General features: G+C 40.1%; 1 protein-coding gene across 3 annotated transcripts in view; it reads left to right on the forward strand.

The window, feature by feature from the left end:
* TGS1 (trimethylguanosine synthase 1) overlaps positions 1-14,914 on the forward strand; it is a 51,118-nt gene extending 36,204 nt beyond the window's left edge. For 2 of the 3 annotated variants that reach the window (XM_001084320.5, XM_028852678.2), the window contains exons 11-13: positions 1,919-2,135; positions 4,264-4,342; positions 14,028-14,914. In XM_001084320.5, the coding sequence (XP_001084320.3) occupies positions 1,919-2,135; positions 4,264-4,342; positions 14,028-14,150 (419 nt within the window). In that variant the 3' untranslated portion in view covers positions 14,151-14,914. The remainder of the gene's footprint in view (positions 1-1,918; positions 2,136-4,263; positions 4,343-14,027) is intronic. The other variant, XM_015145381.3, reaches the window with a different exon arrangement.
* The last annotated feature ends 3,572 nt before the right edge of the window (positions 14,915-18,486 follow it).

Raw genomic sequence — 18,486 nt, forward strand, 5'->3', positions numbered from 1 at the left:
AGTTTTGCATGTTGCTGTTGTTAAAGATATCTTTCCCCTTTGTATGTATTCCAGTAGTTTAGCAACAGTACTGCCTGGTAGAACTTTTTGCGATGACTTATATGTTCTGTATGTGTGCTGTCCAATATGATAGCCACATGTGGCTATTAAGCAGTTGAGGTGTGCTAGTATGACTGAGGATTAACATTTGTCAGCTTTTTTTTTTTTTTTTCAGTTGTGGGGTGGAGGTGTTTCGGTCTGTCACTCAGGCTGAAGTGCAGTGGCACAGTCTCAGCTCACTGCAGCCTCCTCCTCCCAGGCCCAAGTGATTCACTTAAACCTCCTGAGTAGCTGGGACTGCTGGCACATGCCACCCCACCTGGCTAATTTTTTGTGTTTTTGATAGAGATGAGGTTTCAAACTCCTGAGCTCAAGGGATCTACCCGCCTCAGCCTTCCAAAGTGCTGGGATTACAGGCATGAGCCACCGTGCCCAGCCAGAATTTCTTTTATGTGATAGATTGAATGCTTCCATTCTTATTAGGCCTAAAAGTCTGCCTTCAAAAGAAATACAGATGAAAATAGGACTAACTGAATAGATTTGATGTTGAAAGTCACTTTTTCTTTTGAATTTTTAGTATTATCAGCATATCTTTCCCTGTCTCTGAACTATAAATATAACAGACTGAGCAGCTGAAAAGGATCTTTTCTCTTACAAATGTGAATGTTAGTTTATTTAGAACCGGAAAAACAGCATCATAAATGTATGATTTTGCAATGCATTATAATTGGTGCTTATATTTATTGTTCAAGTGATTTAGCACATTATTTCTCAAAAACGTTAACAAATTTGGGAACTAGCATTTTCTGGAAAACAACTACATTTCCATGACAACCACGCTGTAAGTGTCACTGTTCCACTTAGCCCTTTCAAATAAAGAATACTGCCATTAACACTGGTGCACATGCAAGTGTACTGAGTAGTTTACTGCAAAACATGGATAGGCTAAAATTAAATTATGTCTATGTTGCTAATTATAAAATTGGAATAAAGTAGATGAAAGTCCATTTGGTGAAAGCATAATATTATCTGTTTCCTCTACCTAAAATGTCTCATTCAACATTATCGGCAGGTGTGTTTTTTTGTTTTGTTTTTTTTTGTTGTTGAGACGGAGTCTCCCTGTGTCTCCCAGGCTGGAGTGCAGTGGCGTGATCTCGGCTCACTGCGAGCTCCGCCTCCCGGGTTCACGCCATTCTCCCGCCTCAGCCTCCCAAGTAGCTGGGACTACAGGCGCCTGCCACCACGCCCAGCTAGTTTTTTGTATTTTTAGTGGAGACGGGGTTTCACCATGTTAGCCAGGATAGTCTCGATCTCCTGACCTCGTGATCCACCCGCCTCAGCCTCCCAAAGTATCGGCAGGTGTTTTTACACTTCTTCTTCATCACTTGGCTATATAAGTTTGTAAAAATGTGTTTTATTTTGGTTTTCCTTAGAAGTTGTCGAATTTGTGTTCATTTGGGCATTGCTACATTTTGAGGAAGTTTGTCTTTTCCAAAACCTAGCATTATAGGCTGTCCATACAGTGACCTTTTCAAGTGTTTCCTGCTCAGGCTGTAGCACAGCACAGTGGTGGCCACATATTTGGCACTCAGTAGATATTTTGTGGCAAGTATTACCACTTGCTTAGGAAAAGCTGTAGAATGAGACAAGAAAGCCAAGACCTTCAGTCACATTTTCTTGGTACAACACAAGTGAATCTTTCTAATTTAAATAAAAAATTTAAACGGAAGTCTATATATTGGGTATATGTGGCCAAATGTCTCCTCCTCTTTAAAAAGAGTTCTTATACAGAAGATGACAGACTATTCAAAAGATAAACTATCTTATATAAGTAATAATCAGTGTCAATTAACTCATTTTTTTCTTTTCCCATTTTTAGTGATTGCCATTGATATCGATCCTGTTAAGATTGCCCTTGCTCGTAATAATGCAGAAGTTTATGGGATAGCAGATAAGATAGAGTTCATCTGTGGAGATTTCTTGCTGCTGGCTGCTTGTTTAAAGGCTGATGTTGTGTTCCTCAGCCCGCCTTGGGGAGGGCCAGACTATGCCACTGCAGAGACCTTTGACATTAGGACGATGATGTCTCCTGATGGATATCCTTTGGAAGTCTTAAGAGTTTACTGAAACAGTGATTGTGGAGAGAAAGAAGCATGAGAGTGAGAGAAACAGGGAGTGTGGGAGGGTGGACGGGGTGGCTCACATTTGTAATCCTAGCACATTGGGAGGCTGAGGCAGGTGGATCACCTGAGGTCAGGAGTTCGAGACCAGCCTGGCCAACATGAGAAATCCCGTCTCTACTAAAAATACAAAAATTAGCCGGGCATGGTGGCACGTGCGTGTAATCCAGCTACTCGGGAGGCCAAAGCACAAGAATCACTTGAACTCAGGAGGCAGAGGTTGCAGTGACCTGAGATCGCGCCACTGCACTCCACCCTGGGGAACGGAGCGGGACTCTGTCTCAAAAGAGAGAGAGAGATTGGCCAGGCACGGTGGCTCACGCCTGTAATCTCAGCACTTTGGGAGGCCGAGGCAGGTGGATCACGAGGTCAGGAGATCAAGACCATCCTGGCTAACACGGTGAAACCCCGTCTCTACTAAAAATAACAAAAAAATAGCCAGGCATGGTGGCACACGCCTGTACTCCCAGCAACTCAGGAGGCTGAGGCAGGAGAATCGCTTGGACCTGGGAGGAACCCCGTCTCTACTAAAAATAACAAAAAAATAGCCAGGCATGGTGGCACACGCCTGTACTCCCAGCAACTCAGGAGGCTGAGGCAGGAGAATCGCTTGGACCTGGGAGGCTGAGGTTCCAGTGAGCTGAGATTGCGCCACTGCACTCCAGCCTAGGCGACAGGGCGAGACTCCATCTCAAAACAAAAGAGAGAGAGAAATTAGTGATGAGACGGAATATTACCTAACAGCATTTGGTAAATTCTAGTTTATTTTACATAAAAAGCAGGTATGTAAAAATGATGTGGGAGTCGATCTCCAAAAGTGATGACAAATATGAGGTCATGTTTCCCTTGCTTGCTATTCGATTTTACCATTATAAAACAAGGACTAGAACACAAAGATTGGACTTACTGTCTTGTGAATTGGGAATTTCCTCAAAAAATATCCCTGCAGTTTGTCGGTAACCATTCTATAACTCTTCAGTTGACACTGATGCTGGCTAATTTGCTGTGTATCTTCCCATTTTTCCTGTTACTCTTCCAAGATGTCAAAGCAAAACCTTATTTCATGGAGTAACATTTGTTATTTGTCCCTTTCGCTACCTGCCACTCCACAGTAATCATCTGTTTGACTCTTAACAGGAAACATTTCTAAATTGCTATTAAAATTTAGAGTGTACTCCGGGGTGTGGTGGCTCACGCTTGTACTCCCAGCACTTTGGGAGGCCAAGGCAGGCAAATCACTTGAGGTCAGGAGTTCAAGACCAGCCTGAACAACACGGCTGAACCCTGTCTCTACTAAAAATAGAAAAATTAGCTGGGCATGATGGTGGGCGCCTGTAATCTCAGCTACTCAGGAGGCTGAGGCAGAAGAATCGCTTGAACCTGCCTGAGTGACAGAGCAAGACTCTGTCTCAAAAAAAATAATAATTTACAGTGTAAATTAGCTGGGCATGGTGGCACATGCCTATAATCCTGTAGTCCCAGGTACTGAGGAGGCTGAGGCAGGAGGATCACTTGAACCCAGGAGGAGGTTGCAGTGAACTGAGATTGCACTACTGTATTCCAGCCTGGGCAGCAGAGCCAGACCCTGTCTCAAAAATAAATAAATAAGCAGAGCCAGACTCTATCTCAAGAATAATAAGTAAAATCAAAAATTAAAAAATAAAATTTAGAGTGTAGACTACGATGGCCATGGTTACTTTATTCTTTACTGGGAATACGTGGTATTGTGCTTTCCTATTTCCTATTCTGTTTTTCAATAATTAGGAAATGACAGAGAAAGGATCTGTATTTCTGACTCTTGCCTAGTACCTACCACTAGGATAATTGAAATCGATTTAACTATTAGTCTTTGAATTATCGATACAGTATTTTGCTGAATTACAAAATTTTATATGTAATTCTCTTTTAGGTTCCATTAAAGGGTTTAAGTTTTTGCTTTTTAGTTACATTTTGAAATACATTTGAGTTACGATAAGTAAAACATACCTCTTTCTGATTAGAAATTAGCTGCTGTTTTCGTTATTTTTCCTTAACTGCTGTCCACCTTTGAAATTTTCAGACTTTCCAAGAAGATCACTAATAATATTGTTTATTTTCTTCCAAGAAATGCTGATATTGACCAGGTAAGCCATTACTGAAAAACTTCCATGAGTTTCTGTCTTAACTGTTACAAGTACAGTAAAAGATACAGGACGTTTCCTTACCAGAGAATGTGTTTTTGAGTAGTCCCTGACTCACTGTTCTTAGAAAACTGGAAGTATCTGGAAGTTATATTAAATATAGACAGGCTCATTTGAGTACTTGAATAATGAGAGGAAATCACTGTTTATCATGCAATTTATGCTGATTAACTTTTTCTAGTTACATTAACAGTTTCACAAAGAGAAAGTTAACTTTTTCTTTAACTTGTGTTTTTGGTTTATTTCAAAAACTTTCCAGAATTGGAGTTGGTGATTCATGTTTTTTGCCTCTAGAGGGAGTAATGACACTAGGGAATAATGAAACCAAGAAAGACTGAGATTTCAAGTGTATTATTTTATTATTATTATTTCAAGTGTATTTTTTTGCTATCAAATTTAGATCAGATTACAATGGGAAATCAACTTTTTTTAAATGAAGAAAATGTATCCATATGTAGGAACTTTTTAATGACAGGAGACAGTACTAAAAATTTAGAGAAATCACAGTTGCAAAGAAATTGACTTTTTTTTGTTAAGGAACTTTTAGAATGTTACAACAACCTGAATTTACAGATGGTTTGAGTTCCCAAGTGTGTCACAGTCTGCTGTTTGAAACTCAGGCTGTATTTTTCTCATAGAAATGTCTGTGAAGGATAGTTAATTTCCCATCCAGGGAGATTGTACTCTTAGATAATGTTTATATCATCCTAAATAGCATGGACTCAATACAAATACAACTTATCTCAAATATTTCCGTGTAAGAGATGATGCTGATTGTTTTCTGTATCTAGTGAAATGTTTTTCTAGGTCCCTTATTACCTCAATCTTCTATTCCTTTTTTCTCTTCGGAGATGATTCCAAGACATGCATTTCTTGCTAAGAACTCTAAGAACTGAGTAATTTAGAAAAATATCTTTTTGTGAGAGGCTCTTTGGAGGTAAGGTATATACCTTACTGTTTGAAATTGCTGTTGAAACCCAAGAACTAATATTTATTTATTTATTTATTTATTTATTTAATGGAGATAGGGTTTCTCTCTGTCACGCGGACTGGAATGCAGTAGCATGATCATAGCTCACTGCAACCTCAAATTCCTGGGCTCAAGTGATCCTCCTGCCTCAGCTTTCTAAAATGCTAGGATCTCAAATCCAATTCAGAAAGCCCAGAGTAAACATATTTTATCTGCTTGATGCCTGTATCTTGCCATGCTTTCCTTTCTTTCTTTCCTTGGACAGCCAGAGAATTCCAACTAATTCTAGCTTTGGATTTACCATGCTTCACAAACATGAAAGGTTTCTCTTTTAAGTGGTAAACCTATTGAATATATCAATAGATAAAAATCTCTGAACAGACAAGGACTTAGTCCTTCCCAAAGGAAGATGCAGGCAGCAATTATCAAACACCACCTTTGTGTGAAATCCTTGTGGGTGGAATCTCTGACATAAGGAGTCTTGTCTCTTAGCCCAAGGCAAGAACGAAGAGAGGAAGTCTGCTGGTCTATTTGATATGGCAGCTCCTTATCCTTGTTTAATTTTATAATTAGACATAAAATATCTAGTCTCAGAAGAGTGGTAGCATTTGTACTTTCCAGGTAAGATAATTTAAGTTACTTATCTTCATGTTATAATATGTATCTTGCCAATACAGAGAGCAGGGCAACATTAAGCAACATCCCTAAGAATTATGTTTAAAAAATGAACTGTATTATGTTAATTCCTGGCCTTTGTCTAGCAGACACACTCTACCCTTCCATGGCTTCCCCAGGCACATGTCATGGTAACATTTGGGCCAGGCAAACCCTACCTACTTTATTTCCTCATAAAGTGGAGAAGTTTACAAATTAACTAATAATTAAATAAACCCTAAGTATAAAATTGATGTTAGATTTAATAATGGGATTCATCTCTCTTTTTTTTGTTTTTGTTTTTGTTTTTGTTTTTGAGACAGAGTCTTGCTCTGTCACCCAGGCTGGAGTGCAATGGCATGATCTCGGCTCACTGCAACCTCTGCCTGCCCCCCGGGTTCAAGCGATTCTCCTGCCTCAACCTCCCAAGTAGTTGGGACTACAGGCGCACACCACCACGCCCAGCTAATTTTTGTATTTTTAGTAGAGACGGGTTTCACCATGTTGGCCAGGATGGCTCAATCTCTTGACCTCTTGATCCGCCCACCTCGGCCTCCCAAAGTGCTGGGATTACAGGCATGAGCCACCGCGCCTGGCCCTCATCTCTCCTTAGTTGGCAGAGTACTTAAAGCTCCAATTGTCTTTTTATATTTTGTTCTATAATGTCTAGGAAGGGAAACGTTCCTCATTGTAACAGTCACTTCTAATAGTTTATTTTGGTAGATAGGTAGGTAGATGGATAGATAGGTCGATAGGAATGAGGTATTTATAGGTCATACTTCTAAAACTTATCATATATAAGAATAGAATTGTAAGTATTTGAATAATGAACTGTTTGTAAATATGAAAAACTATTAGGTAATATTGTTATGTGGAAAATGTTTTAAATATAACTAAATTCAGTTTATTAGCATTTTTGGTGGTTTTGGCTAAATACAATAAAAATGTATCACAGATTTATTTGCAAATATTCTAAGTAATTATAGTATCTGTGTATTTAATAAATGGAAGATTGGGCCCTAACTGGTTTCTAAATATTCGATTTTTTTAATTTGTGTGAAATTTTTCTGAATTAAGTTAATATAGTGGAAATCTAATCTAATGGTAGCTCTCGTATAAGTAGAGAACATTAGTCCAGGTTTAGGAACCAGAAGCATGAGAGAGTAAAAAGAAGGCTAAGAACTGGATTGGGCTTCTGGTACATGTTGGAATAGTAGACTCCAAGCTAGTTACTTGAAAATAGCCTTTACAGCTCATAGCACTCCACAGTGCGTTCATTCCTACCACACTAACAATACCCTGCATTCATACACTATACATCTACAGCATAGGAGCTGGCATACATGCTTAGGTAGGGTGTACAGTGTCCTCTTAGCCATTTCATTGACTCATCATGAGATTCTGGAGCAGTATGTTTCTGAAGCACCTGATCTCATTGGTGGCTAAACTATGGAGGTATGGAGATTTGCCTGGTCATTCTGCCGCACAGCGACAGTCTTATTACACCTTGCTGTCTCCCACTGACACAGTGTTCGTTACCAAGCAGAAACAGATTTATCTGTTACCACAATATTAGCTCACCATGAGATTGGAGCAATAAGTAGAATTTGACTCTTTCAGTAATTGGTTCCCAATTTTTTTTTGAGACAGCCAGGCCAGAGGACAGTGGCATGATCACGTCTCTCTGCAGCCTCCCAGACTGAAACCATTCTCCCACCTCTGTCTCCCGAGTACCTGGGACTACAGGTGTGCACCACCACACCTGGCTAGTTTTTATATTTTTTTGCAGAGATGGGGTTTTGCCATGTTGGCCAGCTATTCTTCACCTCAGCATCCCAAAGTGCTGGGATTACAGGCATGAACCACTGCATCCAGCCTGGTTCCCAGTTTTTTTGTTTGTTTGTTGTTTTGTTTTGTTTTGAGATGGAGTATCTCTCTGTGGCCCAGGCTGGAGTGCAGTGGCGTGATCTCAGCTCACTGCAAGCTCCGCCTTCTGGGTTCACGCCATTCTCCTGCCTCAGCCCCCCGAGTAGCTGGGACTACAGGCGCTCACCACCACGCCCAGCTAATTTTTTTGTATTTTTAGTAGAGACGGGGTTTCACCATATTAGCAAGGATGGTCTTGATCTCCTGACCTAGTGATCCGCCCACCTCAGCCTCCCAAAGTGCTGGGATTACAGGCGTGAACCACTGCGTCCGGCCCAGTTCCCAGTTTTCTAGACCAACTCGATTCTTAGCGAAATCACTGCTTAATCATACACTGCAATTCATGATAAATATGTGATCAGTTCCTAATATTTACTAGCCAGCTTTTCCCTTGGGAAGTTTGCTGCTGCACAATTAGAGCAGAATCGTTTTTTTTAAACCGTATATATTGTCATGCTCTAGAGGGGTTGTGGGACTGATTGGCCTCATAGTTGACTTGGGAAGACACAAATGCAGTTTTGCTGAAATGCTTCTAAATATAGCTTGTATCTCCTTCACTTCTGTGGGTAACTTTTCTCACTAAATGATGGAGATAGAAATTAGAGGGATACCCAGCTCTTCTGCGCCACACAGTGCTATCTGCCAGTGCTGTACTGATAGCCTGTGCTTCCTGTAATTTGTTGAACAGTCTTCATGTTTCCGGTATCTGGTTCTGAGAATGAGTGAAGGACAGAACTTAGTGAACTGGTTGTTTTTGGGTTTCGGTGGGGTTTTTTCCTTCTTTGGAGACAGAGCCTCGCTCTATCCACGAGGCTGGAGTACAGTCACATGATCACAGCTCACTGCAGCCTCAAACCCCAAGCTCAAACAATCCTCCTACCTCAGCCTTCAGAGTAGCTGGAACCATATGCACGGGCCACCACGCCTGGCTAATTTTTTTATTTTTTGTAGAGACAGGGTTTCACCATGTTGCCCAGGCTGGACTTCTAGGCTAAAGCAGTCTTTCTACTTCAGCCACCCAAAGTTCTGGGATTACAGGCATGAGCCACCGTAACTGGCCTGGTAGCCTCCTTTTAGGACACCAGTGTAAGTTAGCTTGTGATGCCTGGGAGAATTTTTTTTTTTTTTTGAGACAGAGTTTTGCTGTTGTTGCCCAGGCTGGCGTGCAATGGCCTGATCTCAGCTCATCACAACCTCCACTTCCCGGGTTCAAGCCATTCTCCTGCCTCAGCCTCCCAAGTAGCTGGGATTACAGGCATGCACCACTATGCCTGGCTGATTTATTTTTAGTAGAGACGGGATTTCTCCATGTTGGTCAGGCTGGTCTCGAACTCCCGACCTCAGGTGATCTGCCCGCCTCAGCCTCCCAAAGTGCTGGGATTACAGGCCTGAGCCACTATGCCCGGCAGCCTGGAAGAATTTTTTTTTGACCTATCACCAGGTGTTCCTGTTGATGATGGTGGCTTTAAGATTTATTTACTTAAGCATAGAAATCTCATTTCTGTTTATCATGTGCAGAGAATGGAACTAATTTAATGAATATTTTTAAGTTTGAATGATGCCTGATTTTCTGCTGACTAAAAAATATTTTCTTCTTTCACCTCCCAGAGAACTTTTAATTACCAGAAATGTTTTCTCAACTTTGTTTTATTTTCGTGTGATTATTAGTTGGATCTAGCAGAAGAAAAGAGGACAAAAAGAACTAGTGGTAAGGCACTTACTTGGCCTGTGTGACATTAGGTTTGTAGTCACAGCCAGTATTTCAGATGCTTGCTGCTGCTAGCATTGTATTTGACACAGATCTGAAGGCCACATAAAATGGTCTTTATCTGGTACAATTATCTTCTACCCACATTTCTGCATATCGTAGATACAATCTCTTCCATGTAGTAATAGGGCATTTTTCAGTGCTCTGATGTTTCTGTGTCTGTCTTGTAGTAAAGTGTATCTGTGATTAGTAATTATTATATATTCTTCCAGTAGGATGCAGTTGGGAGGTTATTTTCTCTCATTCAGTTATCATGCACTTTTACTTTAAATTCAGTTTCTTTTGAAAAAATGCAGTTTTGCTCCGGGCACAGTGGCTCATGCCTGTAATCCCAACACTTTGGGAGGCCGAGGCGGGTGGATCACCTGAGGTCAGGAGTTTTGAGACCAGCCTGGCCAACATGGTGAAACCCCATCCCTAATAAAAATACGAAACTTAGCCGAGTGCAGTGGTGGGTGCCTGTGATCCCAGCCACTCGGGAGGCTGAGGCAGGAGAATCGCTTGAACACAGGAGGCAGAGGTTGCAGTGAGCCGAGATTGTGCCACTGTACTCCAGCGTAGGTGATAGTCAGGCTCGTCTCAAAAAAAAGAAAAAATGCAGTTTTGAATGTATATTTGATGCTTAAATCTTCTGTACTTTAACACCTTCATTGTGATCTTTTCTGTTTCTCCTTTCCCAGTCCCCAAATAACTTTACTGCCTGATGTCAGATCTAGTCGAGAGTTCAGTCCTTAATTCTAGTTTTGTTCCAAATTAATTGGGATTTATTTTAGTAAAATTAATATATTTAGGTAATATGCCAAAACGTGGAAAGTAATCCAGAGCTACTAATCTTTATCTGTTTCTACCTGCTGTTATCCCTGTCTGTGTCCTTCCTACCTCTCTTCCTCTCACAGTTTACTACATTCTAAGAAAGGGGAGGGAACCAAATAACATTTTGCCAGCTAAACCTTCTAGTGAAAAATAAGGACAGCTAGAAAATGGCACTCATTAAATTTGTCTGAAGCAAGGTTATTTTGCTTGAATTACTAAATTTATAGTCTTTCCAACTCCAAAATTCTAACTTTTAAAATATATGTAGTTGTGAAAATGTGAAAAAGTACAAAAAGGCTAAAGTTAGAAATTATTTGTAATCAGAACACATGAAAGTAACATGTTAAGTTTAAAAAAAAAATTTGTTTCTAAACACTAAGTAGATAAGAGTTTTCTCACTATATTTTGTCACATAGGTTCACCCTCTTCTTCAGTATTAGGAACAATATTTGTTTTATTTGTCCATCATCTGACTCTCCCAACTAGAATGTAAAATTCATGAAGGTGGGGATTTTTGTTTGTTTTTTGCTATACTACACTACCTAGAACAGACACCTGTAAGCTCTCAATAATAGTTATTGAATAAAGTAATTCATGAACTCTTTTGCACAGACTTCAGAACTCAACGATTTCTGAGAAAACTCCCGTCTTACCTTCATTTTTTATTGTAATCCCAAGCAGCCACATCTAGACAACCCTCTGAAAGCTGTTAAGAGATACAAAAAAAACTACTCTGTCTTCTCAGAAATTGGTTTTTGTGTAATCCTATTTATGGCTTATATAAGAAATAATAATTATATTTATAGTACCTTTATTTTTTTTTTTCAAGTAAACCTCAGAAATTTTTCTTTTCTTTAAAATGCTCTTTTAGGGAGAGAGACAGTATTCCTATTTTTTGGATTTAGAAAGCCAAAGCCTATTTTAATGACTTTCTTAACAGCAAAAATGTGGTTTTTTGTTTGTTTGTTTGTTTGTTTGTTTTTGGCAATGGAGTCTCGCTATGTAGCCCAGGCTGGAGTGCAGTGGCACAATCTTGGCTCACTGCAAGCTCCGCCTCCTGGGTTCACGCCATTCTCCTGCCTCAACCTCCCAAGTAGCTGGGACTACAGGTGCCCACCACCACGCCCAGCTAATTTTTTGTATTTTTAGTAGAGACAGGGTTTCACCGTGTTAGCAAGGATGGTCTCGATCTCCTGACCTCGTGATCTGCCCACCTTGGCCTCCCAAAGTGCTGGGATTACAGGCATGAGACACCACGCCGGGCCTAAAAATGGCTTTTTAAATTAATGCAGCAAATTATTGGTAGAACTGGGGATTTTTAAGTTATTTGTTAAAAGGCACAGCAGAAATGCTACATTTGAGTTACATCTCAACTCAAAGAAAAATTATTGTGGAAAAGTGATAAACTGTTCAAAATGGCTTTTATTGGCTAAAGACAAAATAACTTTTTTTTTTTTTTTTTTTTTTGCCCTTTCTTGTAAAAATATCAGACTGGCATAAAGATACCAAAATAGAATTTAAAACATTTATTCCTAATAATTGCCACTGTGAGTCTACTTGGCTATTTTTACATTTCTAGTTTCACTTTAAGTATTCCTTACCAAAAAAAAAAAAAAAGATAGTAGGGAGGGTGCGTTTAATCATTATAAGGGATACCGTATTTGACTTATTTTCACATAGTGTACCATGGAATGACTGGTTGATTATTCCCTATTTCTGTGCCTGTGACTTTTTACATACTCACTGGAAATGCACAATAAATCTTCCCTTCTACCAGAAGCCGGGGTGGTATGCATAATACCACTGAGATTACATTCTCTCAACCCTTAAAACCAAACCAGACTGACTGAGCACCTCTCTTTACAAAATCCACAACTATAATTTTGCTGATTACAGTTACAGAAAATGCTTGTTTCTTGTTGTTTATGCCTGTCCCTAATACTTTGGGTGTGCTTTTTTCTATTGTTGTGTCTTCTATTCTATTCTATTCTCTGATTGCCAGGGCTCCCCACTGCATTCTGCCTTCTCTTGATCTTTCCTCTTACTACCCTGAAAAACTGATCTCTGGTGAAATAATCATGAGTTACAAAGTAACATATTTGCTATTTAAAAGATTTCTGAGAGTTTGGTTGACAAAAGTACTGAACAAAAACAAAACCTTACCTGTATAAGAACTTAGGGTAAAACATTACTACTTTATAATGTACCAAGGTGAGTGCAAGCATTACTGTCATGGAACAAAAGAATCTTTAGCAGCTAACTGCCCCATTCCACTGTCAAATGCTGGTAATTTGGCTAGCATCCTTTTGATGCTAACTGTGGAGGTGGGGAAGGAGCAGTGCTTTCAGCTTCCTAATAAAGGAGTCAGTCACTATATTCTGGTAGACCTCAAAAAGAGCAATGTATTTTACCAAAATTGTTGTAGAAAGCATTTAAAATACATAAAGGGGCAACAGGTAGAAGAGGTGGTCCAAGGTGGGAGAAAAGAAAGGAGATCAGTGAGAGAAGGAAAAGTCACTAGAGGCTAGACTCCTCATGAGAGTAGGGATCCTGGCCTGGATCAGAGCTAGGATTATGTAGCAGGTACTCAGTAAATACTGTCGAATGAATGAGAGGGTGAGATGCAGACAGTAAGATGAACAGGACAAAGGCTTTCAGGAAAGGGAAATACTCTTTAAATATTTTTGTTAAGAAATAAACCTGGGGAGGAGGAGGAAAAAGGGTGAGAAAAATAGTAATAATATTTTTAAAATAAACCTAGGCCAGGTGCGGTGGCCTGTAATCCCAGCACTTTGGGAGGCTGGGCCGAGCAGATCACCAGGTCAGGAGTTCAAGACCAACCTGGCCAACTTGGTGAAACTCCATTTCTACTAAAAAAAAATACAAAAATTAGCTGGTCATGGTGGCATGCACGTGTAATCCCAGCTACTGAGGAGGCTGAGGCAGGAGAATTCCTTGAACCCGGAAGGCAGAGATTGCAGTGAACCGAGACCGCACCACTGCACACCAGCCTGGGCGACAGAGTAGGACTCCATCTCAAAAAACAAAAAAAAATAAATAAACATGACTTTGAGAGACAGAGGTGAGAGGAATACTTAAGACCAGGCGTTCAAGACAAGCTTGGGCAACAAAGTGAGACCCTGCCTCTAATGTTTAAAAATAAAAATAATTTTTAATAAATCTGATGTTTGGGAAGGATTTGTTCATTTTTTTCTTCCTCTGAGTTCTTTAGCTATGGCATTGGAGAAATCAAGTCCTATACAACAGCGTAACACTATGAACTTTCCTATAATATCAAAAGGACCTGAAACAAGTATTCCTACCACCAAATACTGCATCGACGCCTGGGAAGTAGCAGTGAACATTTGAGATGCCTCGTTATTCAAAGGACTTAAAAGCCAGAGTCTTCCTATTATTTGACAAAACAGTACAAATGGAAGACTTTTGAAATTATGCTTATGTGTGTGTGTGTGACTTTCTTCTGTTCATCTTTTTAGGTGGCATCCTTAGCTGGGCCTGGAGGGCAAGTGGAAATAGAACAGAACTTCCTTAACAATAAATTGAAGACAATCACTGCATATTTTGGTGACCTAATTCGAAGACCAGCCTCTGAAACCTAACTATGCAGCAGTGTGAGAACCAAAGATCATGGAGTGGTCAAAACATTCAGATGAGACATTTGGCATGTCTTCCTTTATTCGCTGATATATTCTACCCATGGTCTTATATCACTGTATGAAATGGAAACTTACATGACTCAAATATCAGTGAAATATTTTGAGATCTTTGAATAATTCCTTTAGAGGAATTATACAAAATTAATACATATGAGTTCTTTGTGTTTTTTTTTGTTGTTTTTTTTTTTTTGAGACAGGATCTCACTCTGTCACCCAGGCTGGAGTGCAGTGTCATGATCACAGCTCACTGCAGGTTCAACCTTCTGAGCTCAAACAATCCTTCTGCCTCAGTCCCCCCAGTAGCTGGGGCTTTAGGTGGGCACTGCCACACCAGACTAATTTTTGTATTTTTTATAGAGACGAGGTCTCACCATGTTGGTCAGGCTGGTGTCAGACTCCCTGGGCTCAAGTCAGTCCACCCACCTTACCCTTCCCAAGTGCTGGGATTACAGGCATGAGCTACTGTGCCCAGCCTTACGGACGTCCTTTTGAAGTATCTTTTTCACTCATAGAATATGAATACATTTATTTAGACTTTTTCTAGAACTTCCCTGTTTTCATGTCTTTGCTTCATCTGGAATTGGCTTCTTGACACCCTTTTATAAAGTCTATGTTTGTAAAATTTCCATTGCGACATCAATACGAAATATATTTTGTAATATAGGAGTTTATATTCTTTTTTTATTAAAATGGCAATGAAAGCAAAAGGGATATGTGTTGCTTAATTATTCATCTAAAAAGTGTTGGGGCAAAAAAATAGTGACATACAACTCTGTCCATTGAAGGTTAGACCTGGGACTTCTATATTTTAATAATACGAGCATGTTAAACATTAAACAGAACATGATATTGGCTGGGATAAGATTAGAGAATTGAAATAAATTTGGAGAATTTCCAAGAAATACTGGAAAATTAGACTAGAAAAACAGCTGTTATATAAATAACTTTGTTGGAGTATGCTAATTTTAGTGTCTTGAAACTACAGTACAGTAGTAACTGAGCTGATCATTAAAGGTGAAATTACTTTTTCATTAATTCACACCTTCAAAATCTGTCCAAATGTTCTTGGTTTTTAAACTTTATGTAGCATTCTTAAAGTCACTAGGGAGATGGCAGGTGAAGTAAAGGCAGATTTCCAAAATCACCAATTTTTTTTAGTTTTCTGTCACTTAACCTTTCATGCATATACTTATTTCCACAACTAATTTTCTTACTTGTATATTAATAAAACTAACTCATCTTCCTGAACATACATGATCTTATATGAGAACAGGAAGCTTAGCCTTAGTTAGCTAAAACTAAGATATTCTTGCCCACTAATCACACAGGGATAAAACTAATTAATAGACTGTTAAGATTGTCAGTACTCAATAGGACTTCAGAAGCGTTCTAGTCCATTGTGTGAATCAGGTTCAAAAAAATCTTATTAAGAAGACAAATACATAAAATGGATAAAAAGACTGGGTGCAGTGGCTCACGCCTGTAATCCCAGCACTCTTGAGAGGCCAAGGTGGGCGGATCACCTTGTGGTCAGGAGTTCTAGACCAGCCTGGCCAGCATGGTGAAACCCTGCCTCTCTACTAAAAATGCAAAAATTAGCTGGGCGGGGTGGCACACGCCTGTAATCCCAGCTACTCAGGAAGCTAAGGTAGGAGAACTGCTTGAACCCAGGAGGTAGAGGTTGCAGTAAGCCGAGATTGTGCCACTGCACTCCTGCCTGGACAACAGAGCAAGACTATCTCAAAAAAAAATGTGAAAGTACTCCCCACCTGCCACATTTTCTTTCCCCTGTGAGACCCCTATCTCAAAAAATAAGTAAGTACATAACCATAATTTGTTAATGATTACAGCAGTTCTTGTATATTTGTTCCATGTCTTAAAAATGATAGTACAGATTGATATCTACGTATTTGGAGATGGGGGCTCACGCCTGTAATCCCAACACTGGGAGGCTGAGGTGGGCAGATCACCTGAGGTCAGGAGTTCAAGACCAGCCTGACCAGTGAAACCCCATCTCTAGTAAAAATACAAAAATTACAGTGGTGGTGCAAGCCTGTAGTCCCAACTACTCAGGAGGCTGAGGAAGGAGAAATTCTTGAACCCAAGAGGCAGAAGTTGCAGCCGAGATTGCACCACTGCACTCCAGCCTGGGTGACAGAGCAAGACTCTGTCTCAAAAAAAAAAAAAAAAAGAATGCTTTTGATTTTTGTCTCTTTATATTCAGTCGTCTTACTGAACTCGTTTATTAGTTCTAATAATTTTTGTTTGTTTCCCCCTTCCTCCCCCCCCATAGTTTTTAATTGATACACTTTGATTTTCTAAATAAGCAGTCATGACATCTACACATGAGTTTTTCTCTTTGCAAAAATGTAAGCCTCTTAATTTTTATTTTCCTGTTGCATTGGTTCGGACTGCCAGGAATGTTGTAATAGCACTTGTTCCTTCTTATTTTGCAGTGAAAGGTTAGAAGCATTTCTATTAAATGTTATTGTAGCTCACATCAAAATTAAGATATTGCCTCTCCTATTTTTTTTTTTTTTTTAAATTTTAGGCTTCCTCAAATCATGGGGTTCCACTTTTTTATTTAATGTAGGAAAGTCTAAATTACCTTAAAATTTTCAAATTATTTAACCCTGTGTTCCTTTAATTAAATCCAACTGTATCATAATGTATTAAATAGTTCACTACTGGATTTCATTTGATAAATTTACTTTGTTTTGTTTTGTTTACGTTTGCTTTTGAGCACCTTGCCTGGTTTTGGCATCCAAGTTAAGCTATTCTGGCAGAATGCTTTAGTAAGTGTTTCATTTTTTTCTTTCTCCCCCCCCCCCCGCCCCGCCTTTTTTTTTTTTATAATTTTCATTTCGCAGGTACATGTGCAGGTTTGTTACATGGATATGTTACCTGATGTTGACATTTGGGCTTCTACTGATCCCATCACCCAAATAGTGAATATAGTGCTCAATAAATAGTTCTGTGTCCTAAATAACATTGGCAATGTCTGTTCACTAAACTCTTGGTGGAACTGCGTGAAGATTGGGCTTGGTAACTTTCTGAGCAAGATGTTTTGATTGCAGCTTTTTTTTTTTTTTTTTTTTTTTTTTTTTAAAGACACGGTCTCGGCCGGGCGCGGTGGCTCAAGCCTGTAATCCCAGCACTTTGGGAGGCCGAGACGGGCGGATCACGAGGTCAGGAGATGGAGACCATCCTGGGTAACACAGTGAAACCCCGTCTCTACTAAAAATACAAAAACTTAGCCGGGTGAGGTGGCAGGCGCCTGTAGTCCCAGCTACTCGGGAGGCTGAGGCAGGAGAATGGCGTGAACCCGGGAGGCGGAGCTTGCAGTGAGCTGAGATCCGGCCACTGCACTCCAGCCTGGGTGACAGAGCGAGACTCCGTCTCAAAAAATAAATAAATAAATAAAATTAAAAAAAAATAAAGACACGGTCTCGCTCTGTCACTCAGGCTAGAGTGCAGTGCTGCAGTCTTGACCTCCTAGGCATAAGCAATCCTACCACCTCAGCCTTCAGAGTAGCTGGGACCACAGGCATATGCCACCATGTCCAGCTAATTGCTAATTTTTTTTTTTTTAAGAGACAGGGTCTCACTATGTTGTCCAGGCTAGGAGTGCAGCTTTTTTTTATTTTAAACTTACTATTTGTTTATTATTCTGATTTAGTCAAATGCCAGCATTTTTTTAACTACTATTTTTTTTTTTTTTTTTTTTTTTTGAGACGGAGTCTCGCTTTGTCACCCAGGCTGGAGTGCAGTGGCGCAATCTCGGCTCACTGCAAGCTCCGCCTCCCAAGTTCACGCCATTCTCCTACCTCAGCCTCCGAGTAGCTGGGACTACAGGCACGCACCACCATGCCCGGCTAATTTTTTGTATTTTTAGTAGAGACGGGGTTTCACCATGTTAGCCATGATGGTCTCGCTCTCCTGACCTCGTGATATGCCCGCCTCGGCCTCCCAAAGTGCTGGTATTACAGGCGTGAGCCACCGCGCCCAGCTTTTTTTTTTTTTTTTTGAGACAGAGTCTCTGTCACCCAGACTAGAGTGCTGTGGCATGATCTCAGCTCACTACAACCTCCACCTCCCAGGTTCAAGCATGTCTCAGCCTCCCAAGTAGGTGAGACTACAGGTGTGTACCACCACACCCAGCTAGTTTTTTGTAGTTTTAGTGAGATGGGGTTTCACCATGTTAGACAGGATGGTCTTGAACTCCTGGCCTCAAGTGTTCCGCTGGCCTTGGCCTCCCAAAGTGCTAGGATTACAGGCG

Source organism: Macaca mulatta, chromosome 8, assembly GCF_049350105.2.
Source record: "Macaca mulatta isolate MMU2019108-1 chromosome 8, T2T-MMU8v2.0, whole genome shotgun sequence".
NCBI lineage: Eukaryota > Metazoa > Chordata > Mammalia > Primates > Cercopithecidae > Macaca > Macaca mulatta.